This window comes from Pleurodeles waltl, chromosome 8 (genome assembly GCF_031143425.1).
Source record: "Pleurodeles waltl isolate 20211129_DDA chromosome 8, aPleWal1.hap1.20221129, whole genome shotgun sequence".
Classification (NCBI taxonomy): domain Eukaryota; kingdom Metazoa; phylum Chordata; class Amphibia; order Caudata; family Salamandridae; genus Pleurodeles; species Pleurodeles waltl.
In genome coordinates this window covers 1,192,139,853-1,192,162,998 of record NC_090447.1, presented here as the reverse complement: position 1 = coordinate 1,192,162,998, position 23,146 = coordinate 1,192,139,853, and the positions used below count along the sequence as shown (strand labels likewise).

At 44.1% G+C, this 23,146-nt stretch overlaps 1 protein-coding gene across 3 annotated transcripts in view; it reads right to left on the bottom strand.

Annotated features, from left to right (window-relative positions):
* The window catches only part of ATP7B (ATPase copper transporting beta), a 515,812-nt gene that overhangs the window by 56,211 nt on the left and 436,455 nt on the right, over positions 1 to 23,146 (bottom strand). For all 3 annotated transcript variants that reach the window (XM_069205459.1, XM_069205457.1, XM_069205458.1), the window contains 2 exons: positions 17,120 to 17,321; positions 3,526 to 3,675 (listed from right to left, as the gene is read on the bottom strand). In XM_069205459.1, the coding sequence (XP_069061560.1) occupies positions 3,526 to 3,675; positions 17,120 to 17,321 (352 nt within the window). The remainder of the gene's footprint in view (positions 1 to 3,525; positions 3,676 to 17,119; positions 17,322 to 23,146) is intronic.

The window sequence follows — 23,146 nt, the reverse complement described above, 5'->3', positions numbered from 1 at the left end:
TCTCACACGCAACACACAGCAGTCTCTTACACAACATATGGTGTCTGCACATGACCGCCGTGGGCTCCAAGACATCAGCTGGGTCATCTTATGTGGGCTCGCTGATACCACATGCAGTGGGTGCCGATAGATTGTACTTATCCCAAGAGTTAGCCTTCAAAAAAGCACAATGCACCCTCCATCTGTACCTGTGTAGAATTAGGGCTACAATGCAGCCTACTACAGTAGAGTCCCATATAATGGCAGTAAATATGACCCGCCACGAGACCAATCTTACAGCACTGTACCTTCTCACCGAGCCTAGTGACATTCAAACTTGGCTAGATAGGAAGCGCAGGAAGGGGGCTATAGAGGACACAGGTTGGTCCTGGGATTTTCATGACAAGAGATTCTTGGAGGTATCTAAACCACCTAACCGGTGCACAAACATGTACTCTCCCACCTGCAGTCCCAGGGTGACCTTTAGCGTGTCTGTGGCTGTCTTTGTTAATAACAAATGGACCCCAGACATGAAGTTGCAGTGCAGGTCCAGCCACCTCGATGACATGAAGGTAAATGAGTGTCATAGGGGAGGAGTAAACAACAGAGTAGATACCCCATGTCAGGAGATCTGGGACACCAAGGTAAACAGATACACGTGGATAGAAGGTAAGGGGTAACCCCTAATTGTACGGAAACTCACATTCTATTCCTTATGTTTCAAAGGCAAAGGCATGATTCCACCGGGCATGAGCGAGAATTAGGGCACGATACTGCACATTCCAGATCTGCTTTAGGGCACCTCCACAAATATGGACACCTACTTGCAGTGTGGTGAGTTTGCTGATACCCAGCTCGTCCCTGGATGGTGTGGCCTCTGCTCCCTCATCACCCTACACACACCAACCCTGGTCATCCCTGGAGAAGATCTGTCTGAACTGCACTAACACCCGCTGAGGAAGGAGACAACATTGTTGCATCAGGCTCGAAGGAGAAGAGCTGCTGACTATTTTGGTTTGGCTCAGTACAAGGACATTCCTGAGGAGTTTAGACATGTCACTGATGCTCTAGTATCAGTGGGATGGTCTATACCAGTTGTCTCCAAACGTTTTAATGCCGTGCCCCCCCCCCCCAGTTGCAAAAATAAAAATCATTGGGCCCCCCTCAGAATTTTTCACAATTATTTTATAAAGATGACAATGTTTAAATACGTCTAGACTTATTTAAACATTGCAGTTCAGTACTGTTACCTTTTTTAAAATGCAATAACATGCTTCTGCTACAAACAAAGGCCTGTTTTCTGTATAATGCTTCTTTTGGCCAGAGTCTGACACCCCCCCTAGGACCACTTAAGGCCCCCCAGTTTGAAGACCTCTGGTCTATACCCTTCTTTACCTGGCAGACAAAAGCAAATGCCCGCTAGTTGCAGATAACGCAGTGGGAGATGCTCAAAATAATGGACAGTACTGAGCTCAGCTTTAATGCCATCAAAGAAGAACTTAGAGCTATCTGCCTCGTGGTGATGCAACATTGCTATATTTTGGGATTGATGACCGCAGTGAAGGGTGGGGTGTGTGCCAAGACCAGCGCATCACTCTGCACCTATATACCTGGTAATGACATAGACAATGGAACTTTGAAACTTGCCATTCAAGCATTGCACCGACTGTAGAGGGACATGCGTGAGGAGAGAGGTGCCCCTGAGCAGGAGTGGTTCACAAACTGGTTCTCCTGGCTCCACCGATTGCTGACCGGTTTGTGCATGTCATTGCCCATTTTCATCGTGCTAGTGTTTTTGTGTGGTTTCCTACTATTTGGGAGTATCCTGCTGTAAAACTACAGTCCCCAAATTGGGTAGGGTACAAGTAGCGATGGAGGTACAATAACAAAGTACCAACACTGTGGATGTTGTGACGTATGGGCTTGATGATGTAGTTGAAAATTCAACTGAAGGGGGAAATGTTGACATCGAGTCAATCAATACACACGACAGAAAGACACCTTTATATATGAATGATTCATTTTCATACACAAACTAAGTCAAATCACCCCTGTTGGATTCCCGCGCCATGAACTCTTTGTCAACCCCAGCCTGTAGGTACGTGATCAGGTAGGCTTTGCAGCCTAGGCCTGAAGGTTAATGACTGACAGGTCACAAGTGGGGTAACACTTAGTCGACAGCCAAACACACAAGCTTAGACCACAGGTAAAAAGCAGTACTACGATGGTCCCTGGAGACTGGCCCTGATAAAGCACAAATGGCCATAGGGATGCAAGCATTCCCAAAACACCATAAAGTCAGATGCCACATGTACTTCGGTACACATAGTCAATCGAAGCACAACACACACAGCACACACGGCGACCACGTGCCCCTAAGGCCTAACATCTGAACAGAACTCACTGGCCCACCTGCATTCCTTATCTGGAAATTGTATTCACTACTCCTTTTCAAGTGTTTGTCTTTTTTCACCAGGGAAAGAATGTTCTATGCCTTTATTGCTCCCAGAGAAATGTGTAAAACAAGGACCATTTCAACGTGCTATGAGATACAGTCCTCAGACTCTGGTGCTGTAACTACTCTCCCAGCCCTAATGTTTAATTAAATGAACCATTTCCTGTTTTGCCAGACTCCTTTTGTTTCTTGTTTTCCGGAGGAATCTTCTGGGTCACACTGAGTGAAAGACTTTACAGTACTAACTGCATGTCCTCCACTTGGCATGCCAAGCCGCTTAATCCTCACTGTATACAACTGCATGTCATTTACCCCGTAGCGTTTGACCTCGTTCACACAAGAAGGCTGTGAGTAAGGCTGCTGTGTGTCCTGTCAATTATTTTTCAGAATTTTCCAGAACAAAGGATGACTACTGATCAAGTCATATGACCTTTGGTTTGCTGCAGAGCAGTGTGTCTTTAATTTAACCCTCCCCGATAAAGGTAGTCTTAATTTTGGTCTACTTTGCAACATTTCTTAAGAAATGCATTGTGCAATGCTTGTGGTGGTACTACCAACCAGTTGTACATAACTCTAAAGCAGCACATTTTTATTAGTGTTGTACTTTTTTCTTCTTCCATGAGTTTTGTGGTATGACGTGCTACTTTTGCTATAACTATGGAATACATTCAGTGCAAACTGTTTTTAAAGAGGCTCTGCGCCTACCCTACACTTACATATCGTTCTTATCAAAACTGCGGCAGGTATTTTGAAAAGCAATGGAATAAAATATGAGAGACATGAAGCATAATCAAATAGCACACATGGATCAACGAATGGGCACTCGACTGAAATGAATGACTGAATGAAACATTTGTGGAGCGCACAGCTGCCCAAGGAACGTCCCAGCTCCATGTAACACAGGTGGGAGCCCAACAGCTACACTAGGTAGAGCGAAATAGTCATATTTTCAGTTACACAAGGTGAAAAATGTCAGATATGCAAAGGACACATTTATGGGAGCTTGTTATTCAAATTGACATCACTTTTTTTTGTATTATCGTCAATTTGTTATTGTTAATCATTATTCAATTGTAAGAGGTTGATATTACCATCTATGGCCACAAGGATGGCTGTTTGTCCCTTCATCTCATGGCCAGTCATGGCTTCGTCCACATCATTAGAGATCGTTAGAGCGTTACGCCTCATCCACTCCCGGTTCCCAATCAGCACAGTGAAGATCTGAGGGGCTGCAGCACCGTCTAAAACAAACATAAAAATGAATTACACTTCACCTTCTTTTCTATTTTTAATGTTTCTGTTCATTTTCTTTACATGTTAACATACATTAAATTATTTTCACGTGGTTAGGTCCCTTCAGGCCCGGTTCCAGGAATTTATATCTGGATTGGCCAAGGATGTTCTTTTGGGTGGGCCAGTGTGTGTCCAATTTTTGACAATTCTGGAGGTAGCCTATAACCTGGGCTCTGGTGCCACTGAACCTGCTGCATCATTGGCAGGTAACCCCCTGCCTCCTCTTCCCCAACACACACCTCCCCTCTGCAGCTTGCCTCAGACATGAGCTAGGGTCGCCACCCGGCTGTTTCCTTTTCAGGAGCATGCCAAGGGTTTTGTCTCGGACAGTAGAAAAATAGGGAAAATCTTCTAAAGAAGGTATTTTTCTCCCTGTCAGTACACAAGCAAAACAGCTATTAGTAAAACAATGCACTATAAAATATATTCCAGAGATTTCTTGTTGTCCCCTGACTGATAATTAAACAAAAGCGAAAAAAATCACATTTGCCGACATGGAAGAAGCACGTAACCGTCTCTCTATCTGTCACTTGGCATTGCTTTTCTGGCTTTTGTTAACTTTAGTCTCACCCCCCCCACCTCCACCCAAGTGGTTAGCGCCAGGATACCAATTTGTGGCAGAGCGCTGTATAAATGTTATTAATAAATAGATAGTATTCTAACGAAACATGCAAAAAAAAACTGCTATACTCTGAATTAATTACTTTGCTGAACCGTGGTGTCTAGCTTAATTATGTAAATTCTGATTCACTAAAACTCTTCCTTCCAGGAGTAGAGGAAATTCAGGAGTAGTGCTAGCTAGACCTACTGAAACAAATGTTTTGCACATTTAAAACGGGGAGCGTTTTCGGGATTTGAGACATCCTTCCAATTGAAAACACAAATCATAACAGTGTCCACTAAAATCATAGGGGCATATTTTCAAGCACCTTGCGCCACCCTAGCATAATTTTTTTTTTTACACTATGGTGGCGTTAAGGAGGCCTTTCTCCTACGCCGTATTTACAAAGTGGTGCTATGCTTGCATTGTGCCATTCTGTAAACCCTTGCGCCACATTATTCCTGTGTCAGGCATAACATATGCAAGGGAGGCGTTCCAAAGCAGGGAGGCCTGAAAAAATGTTGCAGTGAAATTTACATTTCACTGCGCCATTTTTTCCGTCATTTTTAACAAATGATCAGAGCAGGCGTTAAAATGAAGCACCCATTTTAATCAATGAGCCTCCCTGTGCTTTGCTGCAATAGCATCAAAATGTTTGATGCTAGTGCAGCAAAGCTCCACAATAGCATCACAAGTTTAGACGGTATTGTCCTAACAACCGCCTTGGTTCACCGTATTGTAAATACGGCGCAACCATGGTGTCATTAGGTGTGACAGGGACGACGCAAGAAAAATGGCACATCGGGACTGATGCACCAACTATAGAGACAGAGACCGAGCCGATCGTTCCACCCTCCCATAAAAACAAATTACTGGCTTCAGAGGCTGTCTATGACATACAGCAAAAAGTTCTAAGACCCCTGAGCTGGCATACCCTGCACATAGCGTAGGGCTGCCATATGTCACTGTATGGGTAGGACCTTACAGTGGGGGCTCCAGTAGCCTCTTACAGGGGGTTGTGACTTCATCCACCAGCGCCAAGACAGCAGGATCTTAAGAGCTCTGCAGACCCGGAGAGCTCCCTCTTTTGCTCCTGGACCACACAGCAGGCCACATGTCCAGAGGCTCCGGACCTGCAGGAGGAGCAGCATCATATGCAAAACACCCACCAACTCACACCTGGAGCAGAAGGCGGTAAAACTTTGACCAGAAGCGAATGGAGCTACCCCAGAAATGAAAACTGATTGGCTGGTTTTGAAGCCTTGATGGGGTAATAATCTTGGAGGGCTCGGAGCTGGCTGGAGGGGTGACTGACCTGCTGGTTGTCCTGAACCTTTCAGCGCTACCCTAGGTTGCCTGGAGTTGTCTTTGGATGGCGGCTTTGCCTGGAGGCTGGTCAGGCCACAGGTACCCTTGGCAGGGCCAGTGCGTTATGCGGAGCTCTGGAGTTGTATATTATGTATCAAACTATGTGTATTTTCCATACTTCATGTCGTTAGAGGTGAAAGCTTATATAAGTGGTTGTTGTTTATATTTTTTGCCCAAGAATACTTTGTGGGGAAGGAAATTGTTGGCGGCAGGTGCCTGCCCTGCGGGGGATGTACAGAGAAAGAAGCTACTACCTACATTACGTTTGTACACTGTTTATCACTGCACTTAGGAATCATGGCTAAATGTATTTGGGTTCATTTATCTCAAGGGTCACTTGCTGTACAACATGGGTGTTTCTTAGTGTTGTATATCTAACTTCTATAGGACTGCTATTTCATTCACTAATGACATTTTGCTTGACTAAATAGTAATACCACACAATTTGAGTATGTTGTTCATTCGCCTCAAGTCGGACGGTGGAGTAGGTGTGAAGTTCTGTGACTTGCACGTTGTGAGCACACTATGATGGATACAGCTGCCCAAAGCTTAAAAACTTAAGCTAGAATAAGAGCTAAATTATCCAAGAAATTAAGAAAGAGAGCTGATCCAAGGGCTTAGCTCTAAGAGCCCATGCAGGAACTGAGCCCTTAAAAGTTTTGCCACGTAAAGCGTAAACAACCATCATTAAAACTACGAGAAAGGCTGTCTCTTCAAACATTTTAAAAAAGTGTATTTCTTTAACATGCAGGTTAATTTCATTTTAGTACATCAGAATGTCACTGCATTGAGAGTCATTGATAGTTTTTAAATATAAAGTCAAAAACATTCATGCCCCCGCCCCTCCCCCCCCCCCCGGCACTCAGGATAATGCCATTATTGAAATAAAAGGGAAGAACACTTCTCATGTGTACCCTATGAGTGGCCAACTTTCCTATTATAAATGAAGCAAAAATATAGTCTATTATATGAAACACAAGAAAGGTTTCTATAAAGCGAACATCCTAGACTCAAGTATTTGACGGTGCTCTCTGAAGTGTTAAAAAGGAGGCTGAGAGAAATAAAATAGTCACACAAACAAGCAGGGAAGCCTGGACTGACCCCCGTCTTCTAGTTTCACATTGTGTATTTCAGCCACTAGACGGTTATTGTTCTCCTGTTTTACATCAAAGATTGGTGCGTTGTCTTTCATTCGTGGTACTCGAGGTTAGAGCGTGGGTGGCAGGCAGGAGCCACATCAAAGCTTGGCTCATTTTAAACCTGAAGGTCCAAGAGGAGCCCGAGCTGAGGCAGAGCCAGGCAGACTCAAGCCTGACTCGAGCTGTTAATGGCTCCTCCACCTTCAGCAAGAGCTTGCTCTCTGCAGGGATTTCCAGCTCTCTTTGTGCCACTGTATGATATTGTCTCTTCATTGAGAGACAGTGTGACGGAAGCAGATATTTTGTGAGACGTGGTAGCACCATGTGAGTCTGTGTTGTGGGATCTATAGACAGCAATTTTGTGGATCTGTAGCCTACCGCCTTGCCCACTTAAGTGTGTCTTGGGCGGGGAGCCATGCATGCTGTCTGTGCAGGTGAGGAGCTCTATTTTCAGAGACTGCCTTCAAGAATAAACACATGGTATGAAAGGAAGACACGCATTAGCAAAGCCAATAGTTCTTGCCTTTTGCCTGTGTCAGTGCTTTTTGCCAATGCTGTTAAGCATCTGCAAAAATACAGAAAAAGTGTATCGCCAACAATAAACGGAAATGGCAACAAAATGAATTGATAATGTATGCAGGTGTCCGCATCATGATGCTACTGCAGCTCCAGCCTGATGATGTATGCTGGGGTTAGCGTTGCCACACAGGGGCCATTTCGTTTTTATCAATTTTCCATCTTCGATCAGTAAATTAAAAAAAGCAAGTAGGTCCTCCCAAAAAGTGAAAAAGACTAAACTAAAAAAAGGGACAAGGGTTTTCGGGAGCAACAGAGGAGCCCAAGGGGCAGGTTTATTTAAAATGAAAAAAATCTGAGCTGGGCGGGAAGATGGGGTAGTGTAAGCAATGGATGGGTTTGGGGGTGTGAGAGCAACAAGGAGAACATGGGAGGGCAGGGATGTGAAGGGGAGCAGCACACTGTTGAAAGAGAGCTGTCTTCAAGCAAGATCTAAAAAAAGGATGTTTTTCTTGCTATGATGACTCAAGCACCTGCTCTTCCATCAAGGTACAGAGGGAGAGGAAAATCTTCACACCTCAGTCCTGGTGGTTACAATTGAACTGCGAGGCAGGTAGAAACATAACTAATGAGTGTGTCAAAATTTTGTCCAAACATAGATGACTGTCTCACAGAATAGTTAAAGCTGAGTGGCTGGAAGTCATACACTCAATCACGTCCAGAAGACTTTGAAGAGCATCCATATTCCCGGCACAGACAGTTAAAACACCAGCCACGTTATAGACACAGATAACCTACTGGGTAATAATCTAGTGGTAAAAGCAAGAAACGCACAACCCACCCATAGGTTAAGAATGTGCTTAGGTGTGATATTCTGATGTCATAAGAAAATCATAGCTATAAATCATGGTCCAACCACCTCATCGCCCCAGAGGTGTGGTTTGTTCTCAAGATGATGTAGAATATAGTACCTTGGTGGAACTAAGAGATGGTGAAATTACTGTTTGAATTAAGCCTGGATTCCTCAGGTATGCTACTAGATCAGTGCTGTCCAAGGTAGTTCCAGTAAAGCAGGTGTCATTTTGAGAAAAGCCAAGTAAGTTACATTATCATAAAAATAATTTGTATGGAACTTATTTACATATTAAGGCCCTCATTATGACTTCAGTGGTCTTTTTCAAAGACCGCCGAAGCCGCGGGTGCCAACATACCGCCAGTGCTGGTGGTATGTTTGGCACCCTATTATGAAATTTCTGCTGGGCCAGCAGACGGAAACTGTGTTTCCACCCCCTGGCCCAGCGGAAAACTCACCACAACATTGAAGCTGGCTTGTAATCAAGCAGGCGACAATGTTGAGGTGCGTCGGGTGCAGCAGCACCTGGCGCGCATCCGGGCAGTGGAATGCGCAATGGGGCTGTGCATGGGGGCCCCGGAGTCTCCCATACCGCCAGCCTTTCGCCATGGACAGGCTGGAGGATGGGGACTCATAATCCCCGGGGCAGCGCTGCTTACAACCGCCGGGGAGCCTTGCAGTATCGGCGGTATTACCGTTGCGGCTCCGCCACGGACATAATGTGTCGGTAAGTACCGCCAGCCTGTTGGCGGTACTACCGCCACATTATCACCTCCCGCCTGGGTCATAATGACCCCCTAAGTTATTATCCTGAAAATGTGGCGTGGATCCACCCTCAGGACCAATGCTGGACACCCTGTATCATAAGGCTTTTTGTGGACCAGGAAATCAGTTGGATCTTGGCCAATCTTGTATTTTAGAGACTATAAATCACCCAGCCAGACCTGCAGGCTTTAAACAATGGAAGAGTTTGTTTAGGCCAAGAAAAACTTGAATATTGAATAACTGAAACATACTATGGGCAGATAAAGAAAAATGATATTTTTCATGCATGTGGATAATTTCCGAGACCCAGTGGTGCTGCTTAGCCTTTCTGACTAAAGCAGGAATAAAAAAACAACTTTCTCCTAATAATAGACAGTAACTTCCGCAAATTGCAACTCAGATTTCCTCAGATGCAGTCCTTTGCAGCACGGTGTAAGGCAACTGGTGTAAGGCTTTAAATATATCCACAAGTCATTAGGAGTGTACTACCTTACTGTGCCTTGTCATCTCACCTGCGCAGCTGGGGCATGCAATAGCACTGGATTCAACTGATTTTGCCAGTTTATGCCCCAGAGTAGCTTATCTCTATTTTTGCTCGCTTTACCTTACTTTGTCCCTGCATTGTATGTATATAGATATGTTGTAGTATCAAAGGCAGCAATACAAACAGAGAGTGAACCTAGGGAGGGTGCTGGATTTTGAAAAGGAAAATGGCCCATTTACTGTGTCACAATGTACTTTTATTTTAAACAAGGCGAGTCGTCAGCTTTCTTTTTCAAATTGAACAAGGGTAAGGGCAGTACGGATCAATATGGTGATGCCTATCCACATTGTGGGTCCATAAACGGAGAAAGCCTGCTGTCCGTTGTTTTTTTTCTTGCACTTCATTCTGATGGTGTATTGGGCGCGGGCGTGTCAAGAGCCACCTGAGGTGGTACACTTTTCAGCCAGATGGGTGTGTCGGGGTGGGGCACCAGTCAAGCTGGATTTATAGATGATGGAGCTGCTCTAGAAGGTGTTGTAGGCCAGAAATAAGGCCAGTCCAATTATTTTAGGGTTCTGATGATGTAGTCATATTTTGCTAGGCCTTTGTTGAGACATGCTGCAGCATGTAGGATATCTTTAAGAGAATGTCAGTGTGGAGTCTAGGATACCATCTAGATGTAAGAGCATGAAGACCTGAACAGCAGGTCTGAATTTCCTTTTCTGGGACAAATGTTTTTACTTTCTTTTGCAGAGAGAGATGGCACTAAGCTATTTTGGTTCTCTGTCAATACATTCCTTGAGGGTTAGGAGGGTTTCAAGGAAGAATCCTTGGCACTGACTAAAATTTGTGCTTCTAATCCATTGAAGTTCACATTGTGGAGCCAAGTTTGGACTAGCTGTTTCTTGCTATTGTTCGCAAAGAGAACAAAACGGGGCTTGGTGGGATTAAACATTAGGTGGCCACTGAAAATGAAGTTCTGGTTGAGGAGCAGGCTGTGCTTGACATACAGAATGTTGAAAATGGAAGAGACTTTAATGTAGAGTTGTGTGTCCTCGGCATACTGATGTACTTTGATGCTTTTATATTTGTATTGCATCAAGAGGTCGAAGATGATAGGGGACAATATGGATTCTTATGAGATTTAGCAGATGATGGGGACCCTCTGTGTTCTGGAGGAGTCATGTAAATAAACTATTATTGGTTGGGGAAGTTGGAAGAGTACCAGTGATGGATGTCACAAGTCAGTTTCATTTATGCCCTCAGGATGTGAATGAGCTTGGTTGGTAAACAAAGCCAAAGGTGAGCTAGAGGTCCAGCACTATCAGGAGGGGTAGTTATCTTTATCTGTAAACAGGAGGCATCATGCATGCTTTTAAAGAAGATGTTTCCATGCTGCAGAATGACATGAAGTTGGATTGGTAGTCAGGAATGGTTGCCACTGATGTGGTTTGGGGTTCTAGTTAGACTGATTTTACCCCATAAGTCATGATGATGGAACTCCACAGAGCCTGCAGCTCATATTGAGAGTGTCCGATGGTGCCACTTTGATGACTGCATCCTCTCTGTACTTATAACCTAAACATAAATAACTGAGTGAAATGCCAAGCTTTTAAAAATAAAACCAATTACTCTATAATATGCGTAGTTGCTTGGATCCTTCAACATCCCTGATTTTCTGTGAATGGGGTCCCCTGCCCTGTGTGTGGCTAGGATTTGAAAGACATTGTAGTGTGTGCTCTGTAACAACAATTGTTCTAAATAGCCTTTTGTTAAATAGCATATAAGAAAGTTATTACCTTGCTGGTTTCAATTAACATCAGTATCCTTGTAATTTGGAATGGGACGGAGCAGTGTCCCCAGTCTGTGTGGGGGATCAAAGTACCAGGAAGCAGAACCCTGTGGTGCAGTGAGAGGACACATTAACTTTTGCTGTTCATCCTTCTTGTGTCTCTCTGTCCTGAAGTCTTCAGTGGCATCTTGTTTGTTTTTCCATCTTTTCTTCTTCACTCTCTCTGCCACCTATTCTCCTATTGTGTTTTCTATGGTGCCTTTTTTTGGGCTTAAATTAAAAATCCTCGTCGATTTGCCTTTTGTGAGAACTGTATGCTGTTTCTTGTCAGTGGTGGAATGGAAAGCCCGATCAATATAGAATTTTCTCCTCTCTAAGATTACTTGTTACCTCTCTCAATTCTTGCTGCCTATTAAAGGTGTATGTTGAGACATCCTGGAAGATCACAAAAGTGCCTTCTTCTAACTGAATGTTATCCATTTGTCTTGTTTCAACAACTGGTTCTTCATTGAATCAATAGGACTGGACTCTGGTTAAGATATCTAGGTGGGTGTTTTGTTCTTGACACACTGAATAGACTCTGTGGGTATAACCCAGAGCAATTTCAAAGTTATCAGAGGTCTTTAATATAGTGCAGAATTGTTTTTGTACGTATGCCCCAAGTTCAGCCTCTGGGATGCCTGATGTTATGCCCCATATCTGCAGATTGTTTAATGTAGGTTGGTTTTTACAGTTATCTATATTATATTGTGTTGTTGGTAGTTCCATTCAGAGGTTGTTAAGCAATCCCTCATTTCATCTTGTTTAAGATGTTGCCCAGTAAATTTTGTTTCCAATTGATTGACTTGGGTTTCAGGTTTTAGGATGTGATGATCAAGTTCCGAAATCAATTTGGAGATAACTTGTTTCAGTGATCTCACGTCCTTTCTGAATTCAAGGATTAAGAGCTAAATGCCCTGTTTGGTTGCTGGCTCCTGTGGGTCCCACATGATGACAGAAGAGGTTGATTTGTTTTCTATTTTGATGGTGATCTTTAGTACCCCATCTTGTTAAAGTAAACCTCTGCAAAAGCGTCCTTGATTCATGGAGTTTTTTGGGGGCCCTACTTTTATTTGAGGACTTGGTAGGTACACTGTAGAGAGACTATAATTGTGTACCAGTGAGTCTTTGAAATGTATTGGGGTTTCCAGGATATGCGGCAACATTTTTTATTTAGGGCAACATGCCGTCAAGGTGAGTAGATTATTTCACTAATGCCAGTGGAGTCAGGACTGTGCTTTTTTCCTGATATTCTAGTATTTCAGCTTTCTCAATGTTTTTTGTGTCTTTGCACGCCCAGTGAGCCATTTGTAGTAGTCTTCCTGTGGGCTTAAACTTCTCCTTCAGCTGAGCGCAGTTGCCCTGCATGCCTGCCTGGTTGTGGTGCTTCATTTCCTTTTATTTTTACATTGCAGGAGTTTTATTTATTGCTTTATATATGTGGGATTCTTTATCCTTAATGTTTATCTGGACATCTCCCTCTGCATGTGCCTCTCAGGGCCCCGACCAAGGTTCCCCACAGATTGGAGGTCTTTGTGTTCTCCATGTCTGCCGAGCACTCCGCTCACTCACTGAGACATCTGGTACATGTTCTGTTGAATTTCAAGGGACCTTAGCTACTCGATTGGGCCCGGCCTCCCCATATCTAAGGGAAGCCTCAGGCAGATCAGTGGCACAGTCTTTCCGCTTTGCTAACTGAGCCAGGACTGGAGAGACACTGGCTCCACTTGCAGGTCGCTCAACCTGAAGCAAGGCATTTTAATTCTGGCTCCACATGTTCGATACTCCTGCTCTGTGTCCCCAGCCACTGTTCCAGGGTGCCCCCAAGGCATTCACTCACCACTGCACCCGCACGTCTTGGTGGGGTGACTGAGCTTAATTTAACCCCTTTGCTGCTAAGCTTTCCTCCCTGGGCTAAGCCTTTTTTTGGCTATTCAGGGTAGCTTGCCTTTAGCCCCCCCATTCTTTTTGTCCACATAAGCTATCCATGCCAAATTGTTGTCCTTTTTTCCAACACGCTGTGGATTCTAAAGGAACCCTGGGTTTGTGGATTCTCCTAGAGCGGATGAGAAATTAGCCAAAAAATGGGAAAAGAGCACTGAGGAAGAAAGCATCTGCTTTTTCCCTGCAAATGGCATCAACAAAGGGTTTGCAGTGCTAAAATCACAATTTTCCCAGCTTTCAGGAACAAGCAGACTTCCAAGTTTTTCAAGACAGTTCTGGCATTTTACTGGGACTTAGCCCCTTTTTCCTATTTTTGTGCTTTCAATCTCCTTCCAGTTAATGGTAGAAATGGAAATCAAACCAATGGTGGATCCTGGACAGCTATACATTTCTGAAAAGTAGACAATATTCTAAATTCAGCAAGGTGTCATTTGTGTAGATCATTCAAGGCTTTCTCAAAGAAAGCAATAGTTGAAAAATAAAAATTGAAATTGAGCTGAAAAGACAGCCATTTATGTCTACGTTTTCATCTGTAACTTCTTCTAACTATCGCAGATTTTCGAAAGCAATATACATTTATGTCTATTTGACCCTTCTGGTTGTGGGGATATACAGGGCTTCTAGGTTCACCTAGAACCCTAGTTACCCATAGCCGATAACTAAGCTGCACATTACAATGGTTTTTTATTGTGTACCGCATTAGTTCCCAACCTTTTGACTTCTATGGACTCCCACTTAATCGTTACTGGAACCCGGGGACCCCCACTGATTCATTATTGGAATCCGGGGACCCCCCACTGAGTCATTACTGAAATCTGGGGACCTAATCTGTTTTTTTAAGCAGTCGCGGAACTACAGGTTAGGCTTCACGGACCCCAGGGATCCCCGGACCACAGGCTGGGAACCACTGGTGTACCGGGTTTACAGTAATTCATGTGGTAAAATACAAAGAGTGAAAAATAGGTATCAAGAAAACCTATGCATTTCTGAAATGGGCACAATATATGGAATTTGGAAGCAGTGGTTATTTACACACCTCAGAATTTGGGGTTACCCATAGCAGCATGTGAACTAGAGGGAATGTCTCAAAATGACTTCTTTCTTACAAACTGTCTTACATTTGGAAGGCACAAATACAGAGAAAGACAATTGGCAATTTCATTTGTTCTATTATTCTGTGTTTCCCTAAGACTCCTGATAAAAATGGTACCTCACTTGGGTGGCAAGAAGTGGCCCAAAACACAACATGGATCCATCAAATTTTTCCACACAAAACTGATTAGTTTTTTTGCAAAGTGGGGAGCTGTGGTTTTTAGGTGGTTTTTAGGCCCTACCTCAGCTGGCACATAGGGAAACTTAACAAACCTGTACATTTTTTAAAACTAGACATCTAGGAATATCCAGGATGGGGTGACTTGTGTGGCTCTCATCAGGTTCTGTTGCCCAGAATCTCATGCAAACCTTAAAATGTGTTTACAAAACACATGTACCTCACATTTCTGTGATGGAAAGCTCTGTAATCTGAGGGGAGTCACACATTTCCTACCACCCAGTGTTCTCCTCAGTTTCTTGATAAAAATGATACCTTACTGGTGTAGGTGGGCCAAGTGCCTGTGACAGGGAAGAGCCAAAATGTGAAGAAATTGAGGGGCAACCAAACCAGGTCCAACAGTGTAGTATTTTTCATATGTTTTTAGGCTGAGTCTGTTTTGGCAGCCACACAAGTGGGGCAGAATTTTTATCAGTACAGATGGGGCAATTCTGGGTAATAGGAATATTGTGGATTCCTGCGGATCCCGGAAGTTTCCATCACAGACGTGTAGGGAAAATGTGAGATTTCTGGCAAAGTTGGAGGTTTGCAGAGTATTGATGGTAAGAAAATGGTGTGGGGTGCATGTGAAGCACACCACCCTAAACTCCCCCAGATGTTCAGTTTTCAGAAGAGTCTGAGTCTGGTAGATTATTCTAGATGGCAGCGTACCAAAGTCCAAAAAGTGCAGCCTCTTATCCATTGCAAGGAGGACAATACTGGAAGTTAGCCAAGCTCTCTTGGCCCATATGTAAAATCAAATCCCAAAAGAGTCAAATGTCCTCTTGCTTGCTTGCAATTGGGATGAGGTGCTTCAGTCTGTGCGGGGCAAGGGGGGGGGGGTGAGGTGGGAAGGGGGCGGGTTTAGAGGGGGGGGGTTTGCAAAAAGACTGATGTCCCATTCAGTTGGGTGGGAGGTTTTAAAAAAATGCTTCTCTGGTGTCCACTGGGCTTTGTTCACCCTAGGGAGCAGATCAGGGGCAATAATCCCCATCTGCCCCCCAGGAGGGGCAGAAAGACTGTGCCTATTTATTTGGAGGGGGTACTGCTATGCCCATTCTGGGAAGCCCCTACACTACAAAAGAAAATCCCTGGTGCCAAGAGGCTTTCTGCCTCCTGGGGGGCAGATGGGGGCCTTTTGTCCAATCTGCCCACCAGGGGTGGCAATAAAATTGTGTTGATTTTTTAGGGGGAGGGGAAGGGGCATTGCAATGCCCATTTTGGGCAGCCCCCACCCCTAAATGAATATTACTCCCTGGTGCCTGGTGGGCTTATTGCCCCCCCTCAGGGGACCAGATCGGGGGCTATTGCCCCAATCTTCCCGGGGGAGGGGGGGCAGAAAGACTGCCTATTTCTGGAAGGGGTGGGGTCATTATAATGCCCATTCAGGACAGCCCCCACCCCTACATTTACATAAAAAAATAATCCCTGGCTCTCAGTGGGCTTTCCGTTTCCCCGGGGGGGGGAGGGGGGGCAGAAAGACTAAATATGCGCACAAATTTAAGGAGGGAGCAAAAGCTCTTGCCCAAGGGGCTGCTCCCCAACCCTTCTCTGGTGTCTAGTGGGTGGATCCCTTTCTGGGATTATTGCCCCCATCTGCCCCCCAGGGGGGGCAGAAAGACTTCCTATTTCTAGGAGGGGCAGGGGCATTACAATACCCAATCAGGGCAGCCCCTACCCCTAAATTTACATTAAAAAAATCTACCCCTGGGTCCTAGTGGGCTTTCTGTTTCCACCAGGGGGGCAGAAAGAGTAAATATGTGCAAAACCTCAAGGAGAGAGCAAAAGCTCTTGCCCAAGGGGCTGCTCCCCCCTCCCCTCTCTGGTGTCTAGTGGGTGGATCCCTTAGGGATCACCCTCCTGCAGCGACCCCCAAGCAACAATAACTGTTTCTCTCTTCTTGTTTTCTATTAAAGGACCCTGTCATTACCCTCTATCCATTTAATGTATTTTTCTCTCTGAGTTGAGCCTGCTCCAAGTCACATGCCTGTCTGTACATTCTCCATTATTTTATTTCTGCAGTTTCCTCACAACTCACCTCACAGACCACACATTCCTCCTTGGAAACTACATTCCTGCAACTTAATAATACTTAGTCTCCGCTCGCTTATTCATTCACCCGAACAGTCACTGCATGAACTCACACCCCCTCTAATAATCACATCTAACGCCTGTTAATGTAATCTACCACACAGAAACTGGAGTAAATGCATGGAATTGTTACTTGACAGCACACAACTAATCACCACAAACAATATTAACATATACTAATCAATAACTAACAACAACCACTTGATTAATCATTAACTTTGGATTCCAGAGTAGCATGCTACTTGCCGTAAAGTGTTTCATTACCTTGTATGGGGTTATTATCACTACATAAATGCAATTACGAAACAATACAATAACAATGGAGGTATCTAACTCATCTGGTAAATACCACACCCATGAGATAAATACATTTACTTTGTGTTGTAAATTCCTCACCATTTTACGACCTACTCGGAATCTGAGACTTGGTCATTTAAAATTCAGAATGTTGAATAGAATGGTTAATACTGTAATATGAAGGAAGGTAATACCCTCTGAATCCGATATAATGAGAAGAGAGCTCTGCCCTTGGGAAGTGCCGGAGGTCACGCTGCTCAAGTAGGCATTCTGTTCATTCAAGCTCTCTTCACTCCCTAGGAGCACACTTTCAATATTCTGGACTTTACAGCTGATCCCACAACCTGGTACTGCCTGAAAGTCAGTGCAGTATCCTAAACTGCCCGTACCAAGTTCCTGTAAAAAGAAAGCAGGTGTTAGCAAACCACTCCGAAGCACCATTTCAAGTCCATGTATCTTCCCTGAACTCAGCCAGCCAAACAGAAAACTGTTGGCACAACCTTTGTTAGCTAGTGATATATAACACCGTCCATTTCATAGATACGTAACACTTATGCCAAAAAGCATGGCATATCTATTTGCACCATTTGTAGAGGTTTTTTAATATGAAGAGAAACAATTAACATTTTCACCAAAGACCAAATTGATTTCTGATTACATCTTGTGCATTTACATAATATAAAATTGGGACAATAAGTGCAGTCAATTTTTTAAATGTGGAAGATGGGGGTCTTAGGTTGAGGCAAAGTCAGTCTGTTCCCTTTGAACTGGATATACAGCAATATTGAGCAAAACAAATTTCCCCTATTTTTGTAAAAAAGATATTGCTAGGATTTCACTGTTAAGATCTTTATCATGTATTTGCAATGATATATAAGCTACTCATGTGACATATTTGTTTAACAATAATTTTAAAATATGTTTCCTCGTTCTTTTCCCAGATGCAAAAATCTTTCTTGGACAATAACTGGAACACAAACAATTTACCTGATTACTCGAGGCAAGCAGGAAAAGTGGTGCAAACTCATCTGACTTGTTAAGGTTTTCCTACAAATAACTAGAATTCATTTGAAAACAAGTTCAAGAAGAATTATTGCCAGAGTGTGGTCTTTGGGTCAGCCCCTGCAGCTGTTGTTTTTCATGTGTTGTTGCTGCTGGTTGTGGGGGGTGGACTCAAGTGTCCTTTAAGCTCATGACATTTTTTTAATAGTCTGCGGCAGCTCCTCCACTAAGGCAAAGGAGCGTCGCCCCACTGCGTTATGCAGTGAAGGAAAGGGAAAAATAAAAGGATAATAATGCAATGTTATTATAATTTTATTTTCCCTCTGGAGCAGGGTTAGGGCGGCCTGAGTTAGGCTGGGCTGGGCTTGAAGAGGGCTATGTGCACAGAAGTGAGCATGACCCTGGCCGGCCAAACAGTCATGCACACTTTGCATTTCTCCACCTGGCTGTATTGAAAAGCTGGGAGGAAAAAGTGCATAGGGCCCTATTCCCTGTCTGAGTGCCGACCAATCACAACACTGCTGTCATGCTGTTGACAGCAGTGTTTTGATTGGAGTGGAGTCTGGAAGCCTGTGTGCTTCCGTGAGTCCGAGGAGGAAGGAGAGACGGAACCGTCTCTCCCAACATTAAAGGTACATTTTTTTATTTTATTTAATAAACATTTTTATACACCTCGCCGCCCTCGTTGACAATAGGCCGCCACTGTGACTAGTTAGACTATTCCATTTGTGTTCCTATTACGTTTGAGTGACAGGATTTAACGTAGCTTGTGCAGTTGTCACAGGCTTGATGAAACAGTATTAGCTTCTTCTCTTGATGCTGCTTTACCACTACCACCACTCTCCTCTTCCAGAATTCCCCACAACTGGCTGCCAGGGATGCCAAAAGGTTGTTCTGTATTGGTGTATTGCTTGCATTAGAGGAACAACCCTTTGGAGTCCCAAGCAACCATATAACAGTTCACTTTTTAATGATGTGCTCCAACACTTTTGTTTGCTACATGTTTCGCTCTCACTCATTCCTGCACTTTCTCATATGGGAGTGCCAGCTCTTCTGCCAACTGACATCACCAGAACCTCGTTTTGTACAGTGAAACAGTAAAATCTGTAAGTACAACAAAATTCAGTTTTCAAAGATTATCTCAATGTACACTTAAAAACAATATTTTTTTACATGATCAAAAGATGTTTCAGGGTGACTTTTTATAAATGTGATAACATTCATGCCCCCAAAATGAAGATGGTCACTATGTCGAGTGTTTAAAATTGACCAGCACAACTATTTACTCCATATTATTAACCTGCAGTATACCATTCAGTGAAGTACATCTAGAGTTGGAATAGCTCTAAATCCCTAACATGCTTATCTTCTAACCTCGATCTTGGGCCTTGCAACCTTAAATGAAGTGTGATTTCAAACTGCCTCGATCCACCTAGCTAGTCTATCACAATACAGTAAAACTGGATATTTGGCAGAAGAACCTGTTGGCACTCATTACTTGTCGGTTTGAGTCATCCATGTTTCAATATAGTTGCACACATTTCTATACACTTTTTAAAAACTTTATTTATCATTGTTTTACTATACTATACAAAGACAGATAAGTTTTCCCAGAAATAGGAGTAGAATGACTTGCTTATTCATAACACACATGACAAGAATACAAAACGCAACAATGAATATTCCTGTAACACCACATTTCGCCTTGTAATGATAAGTATTGAAGTCCAAGGGCCACCCAGTTCCCTAAATGCAGAATAAGGTAGGCAATACCCACCTCTCCATGCAAGAGTGCATTTCACGGGGAAAGAGGGTAGGTTGATTCCTGTGATTCCAATGTCAGCAGGTAGTCCTGTAATGGCTGCCAAATGTCTTTTGGTCTGGAGGAGGGTAGTTGCAGAGCTGTGAATGGATCACAATACTTAAGACTTTTAATCCATGCTGTTATTGTAGGAGGTTGCTTGGTTCCCAGTGTATAGCTATTTCTTGCTTGGCTAGAAGCAATGTGATTGCAACATATTGACGTAGTTATTTGAGCACGTCCCCTAAATAGCCTAGTTTGGCTAACAATGGGGTTGGTTCGAAACCAATGTGTATCATCAGGGCCAGTTTATCGAACACCACTCTCCAATATGCCACAATTACACTGCATGTCCATGTCATATGAGCAAAGTCTGCGGTTGCCATGTGACATTCTGGGCATTCAGAGGGTTGAGTAAGGTCTATGCAAGCCTGTGTTGTGAGTGTGACATAAGCTCATCACAGGAATTGATAGTGTATGAGCTATGGCGATGATTAAAGGAAATGAGGTGCGTCTGCGCACAGCAGGCATACCAAACTTTGTCAGTCAAGGGGCGTCCCAAGTCAGCCTCCCATGTGGCCTGCAGTCAAAAGCCTTGAGTCAGTAACAGGTCCAGACCGGTGTGATATAGTTTGGTGATTAACTTATCTCCCTCACTGTCAGTGATCACAAGTGTCAGGGCGGGTGAACTCAGCTGAGGCCAATGAATACGTCAGGATCTGAGCCCTAAGCTCACTCTGAAGGTGGAGGCGAACAAAATTGTCCATGTGGGTGGCGTCACAAAACCTATCATCTTCCAATGGGAAAACACATGCCCATCAGGGAAGAGGTCTCCAATGATGTGTAAAGTAAGTTTTGTCAGTGTTCACTGAACCAGCCTTTCCTGGGTGATGGGGAGCCAGGGATACTCATTAGTGGAATTGCAAGAGAGTATAACGTATGTCCACCCACCATCCAAGCCAACCTTTTCCAGGCCCAACTGGTTGTGGCCAGTGGCTCTATGTCCTTTGGGTCTAATGGAGGGCCCGCCATTAGTAAAGCTTTCAGTGGTGTAGGAGCTGCAAAATCGTTTTCTGGTTTGGAGAAGGGTATAGTGGCACTGTGCATCCAGATAATACAAATGGAAGTGGGGAACTCCAAAATCGCATTTTCATATGGAAGTACTAGGATGTCCCACCCTATTCGAGGCTGCCTGCCTGCCGATATAAGTCACAGTAGTACACTGTGCAGAGTCGCAAAAAACGTATTGGTGAGTGGAGGGGGATGCTTTGAAAAAGATACAAAAAACAGGTGAGGTCTATCACTGTAACAATAGTAATACGTCCCACCCTGGATAACGGGAGGTGGATCCAGCACTCCACCTGGGTAGTCAGTTTATTTACTACTGGGCCATTATTTAAACGTATTCCCTGTTCCTTATCCCGGTGAATATTAATGCCTAGTTACCGGATTGGGCAGTTGCACGAAGTCAAGGGGAAGTCAGAGTTCACCTGGGTGGTGGCATCAGTGAGTGTAAATAACTCAGATTAAGTCCTGTTGATGTGGAGGCCAGACAGTACCCGGTATCTAACTATTTTGATAGCATTGGCTCCAAGTTTTCAACAGGGTGTCGCACAATCCACATAGAGTGAAATGATAAGCGGGCCTGTTTTGAATTGCAAGACCTGGTGTAGATGTTTTTCCTGCAAGTGGCATACAAGTGGATCCATTGCTATTATAAACAGCAATGGTGAAAGGAGACAGCCCTGCCGTGTCCTCCTAGTTCCTGGAAATGGGGATGATAGAGCACCATTTATCCTAATCTGAGCTATCAGCGGGACATAGAGAAGTGTGATTAGGGAAGAATAATTACGTGGGAAGCCCATTTTACAGAGTGTGGCATGTAGGAATTGCCATTCTAGTAAATTGAAGGCTTTCTCCGTGCCTAATAGGGTCACCACAGCAGGGACTGTGGGGGAAATTCTATTAAGTGTTGAAAAGACTGTTCGTAGGTTGAGGGATATTGAGCATTGTGGGACGAAGCCCAGTTGGGCCGGGGAAATAATCTTTTCCATTTCAAGTGACAGCCGGGATGCCAGTAATTTGGACAGAATTTTGTTGTCAAAATTCAGGAGTAATAGTGGTCGATAAAATCCGCATTATTGGGGTTTTTTACCTGGTTTCAGAAGTAGTGTGATCACAGCTTCCAGTAGTGTGAGTGGAAGCTCACCCGTCTCCAGAGCAAGAAGGTGTGGCACTAGTATATGCTTATAGGCATTGTAAAAGGTGCCTGTATAGCCATCAAGGCCAGGCGCCTTGGATCCGTCCATTGAATCAATTGGCATAAAAACCTCCACAGTGGAGAAAGGTTCACTGAGAAACTGTTGGTGTGCAGTTGTGAGCCAGACCATAGCCACTTTGTTGAGATAAGTCACCTGTCAGTGGGATCTTCATTCAGTCGTGTAAAGATGGGTGTAATAGCTAAGTAATTTGGTCTGTAGGCCCACGATATCTGTAACTCGAGTTCCATCTGACCATTGTAATTCTGATATATAGAACGTACCCCTGGGTGGCGGTAGCAACCTTGCCAATGTCCGTTCTGGTCTCTCCCCCTTGCTGTAACGGCATGCTCTCGCATATTTCCCCAGGTAGTGAGCCTCTCACTCCTAAGTCTTGGAACTCAGCTAGTAAAGAAGCTTATTGGTGTAAGTTAGCCTCAGTGGTTTGATTAGCATTTGTGTGATCCAAGTGTGCCAGTCGTCTCAATGCAAGACAAACTCCTGTGTATATCTTGCAACTCCCCGGAGTGCTTAGCTAAACATATGTCACTGCTGTAGGCCCTAAAGGCTTCCCACAATGTAGCTTGTGACTGTACAGAATCTTTGTTAAGTTCAAAATATTCGGTAATGGCCACACAGAGTTCTGAGCCAAATAGTTCCTCATAGCGTGTCATGCTGGGAAATTGCCATTGGTGTTCAAGACCTCCCACAACAGGAATGTGTAAAGACACTACCACTGTAGTGTGGTCGGAGACTGTCTGTGGGAGGTGGGTGAAAGAGTAAGACCACGGAGTAAGCATGACCAATATGAGCCAGTAGTCAATTTGTGTCCATGTATTGTGGTACGCTGAGTAAAATGTATAGGCTTGGGTAGTAGGGTGTCGCAGATACCAGGGGTCCTTGAGCATGTGTACACATAGTGAGAGAGGTTTTCCTACAGGGGTCTGTGCTGTGGTGTCTGACACGGGGTCTGGAAGCATATTAAAATCACCCTCCAATATAATGTGATCTGCATCCATGAAGTCGATTTGGGTCTGTAGCTCCTGAAAGAATTTTGGGTTGTCAGTGTTGGGGTCGGACAAGTTAGCTAACAATACATGTTGCCCTGCTAGATGACCTGCTACCAACACATATCTGCCTCCTCCAGAATGGGTAACAGG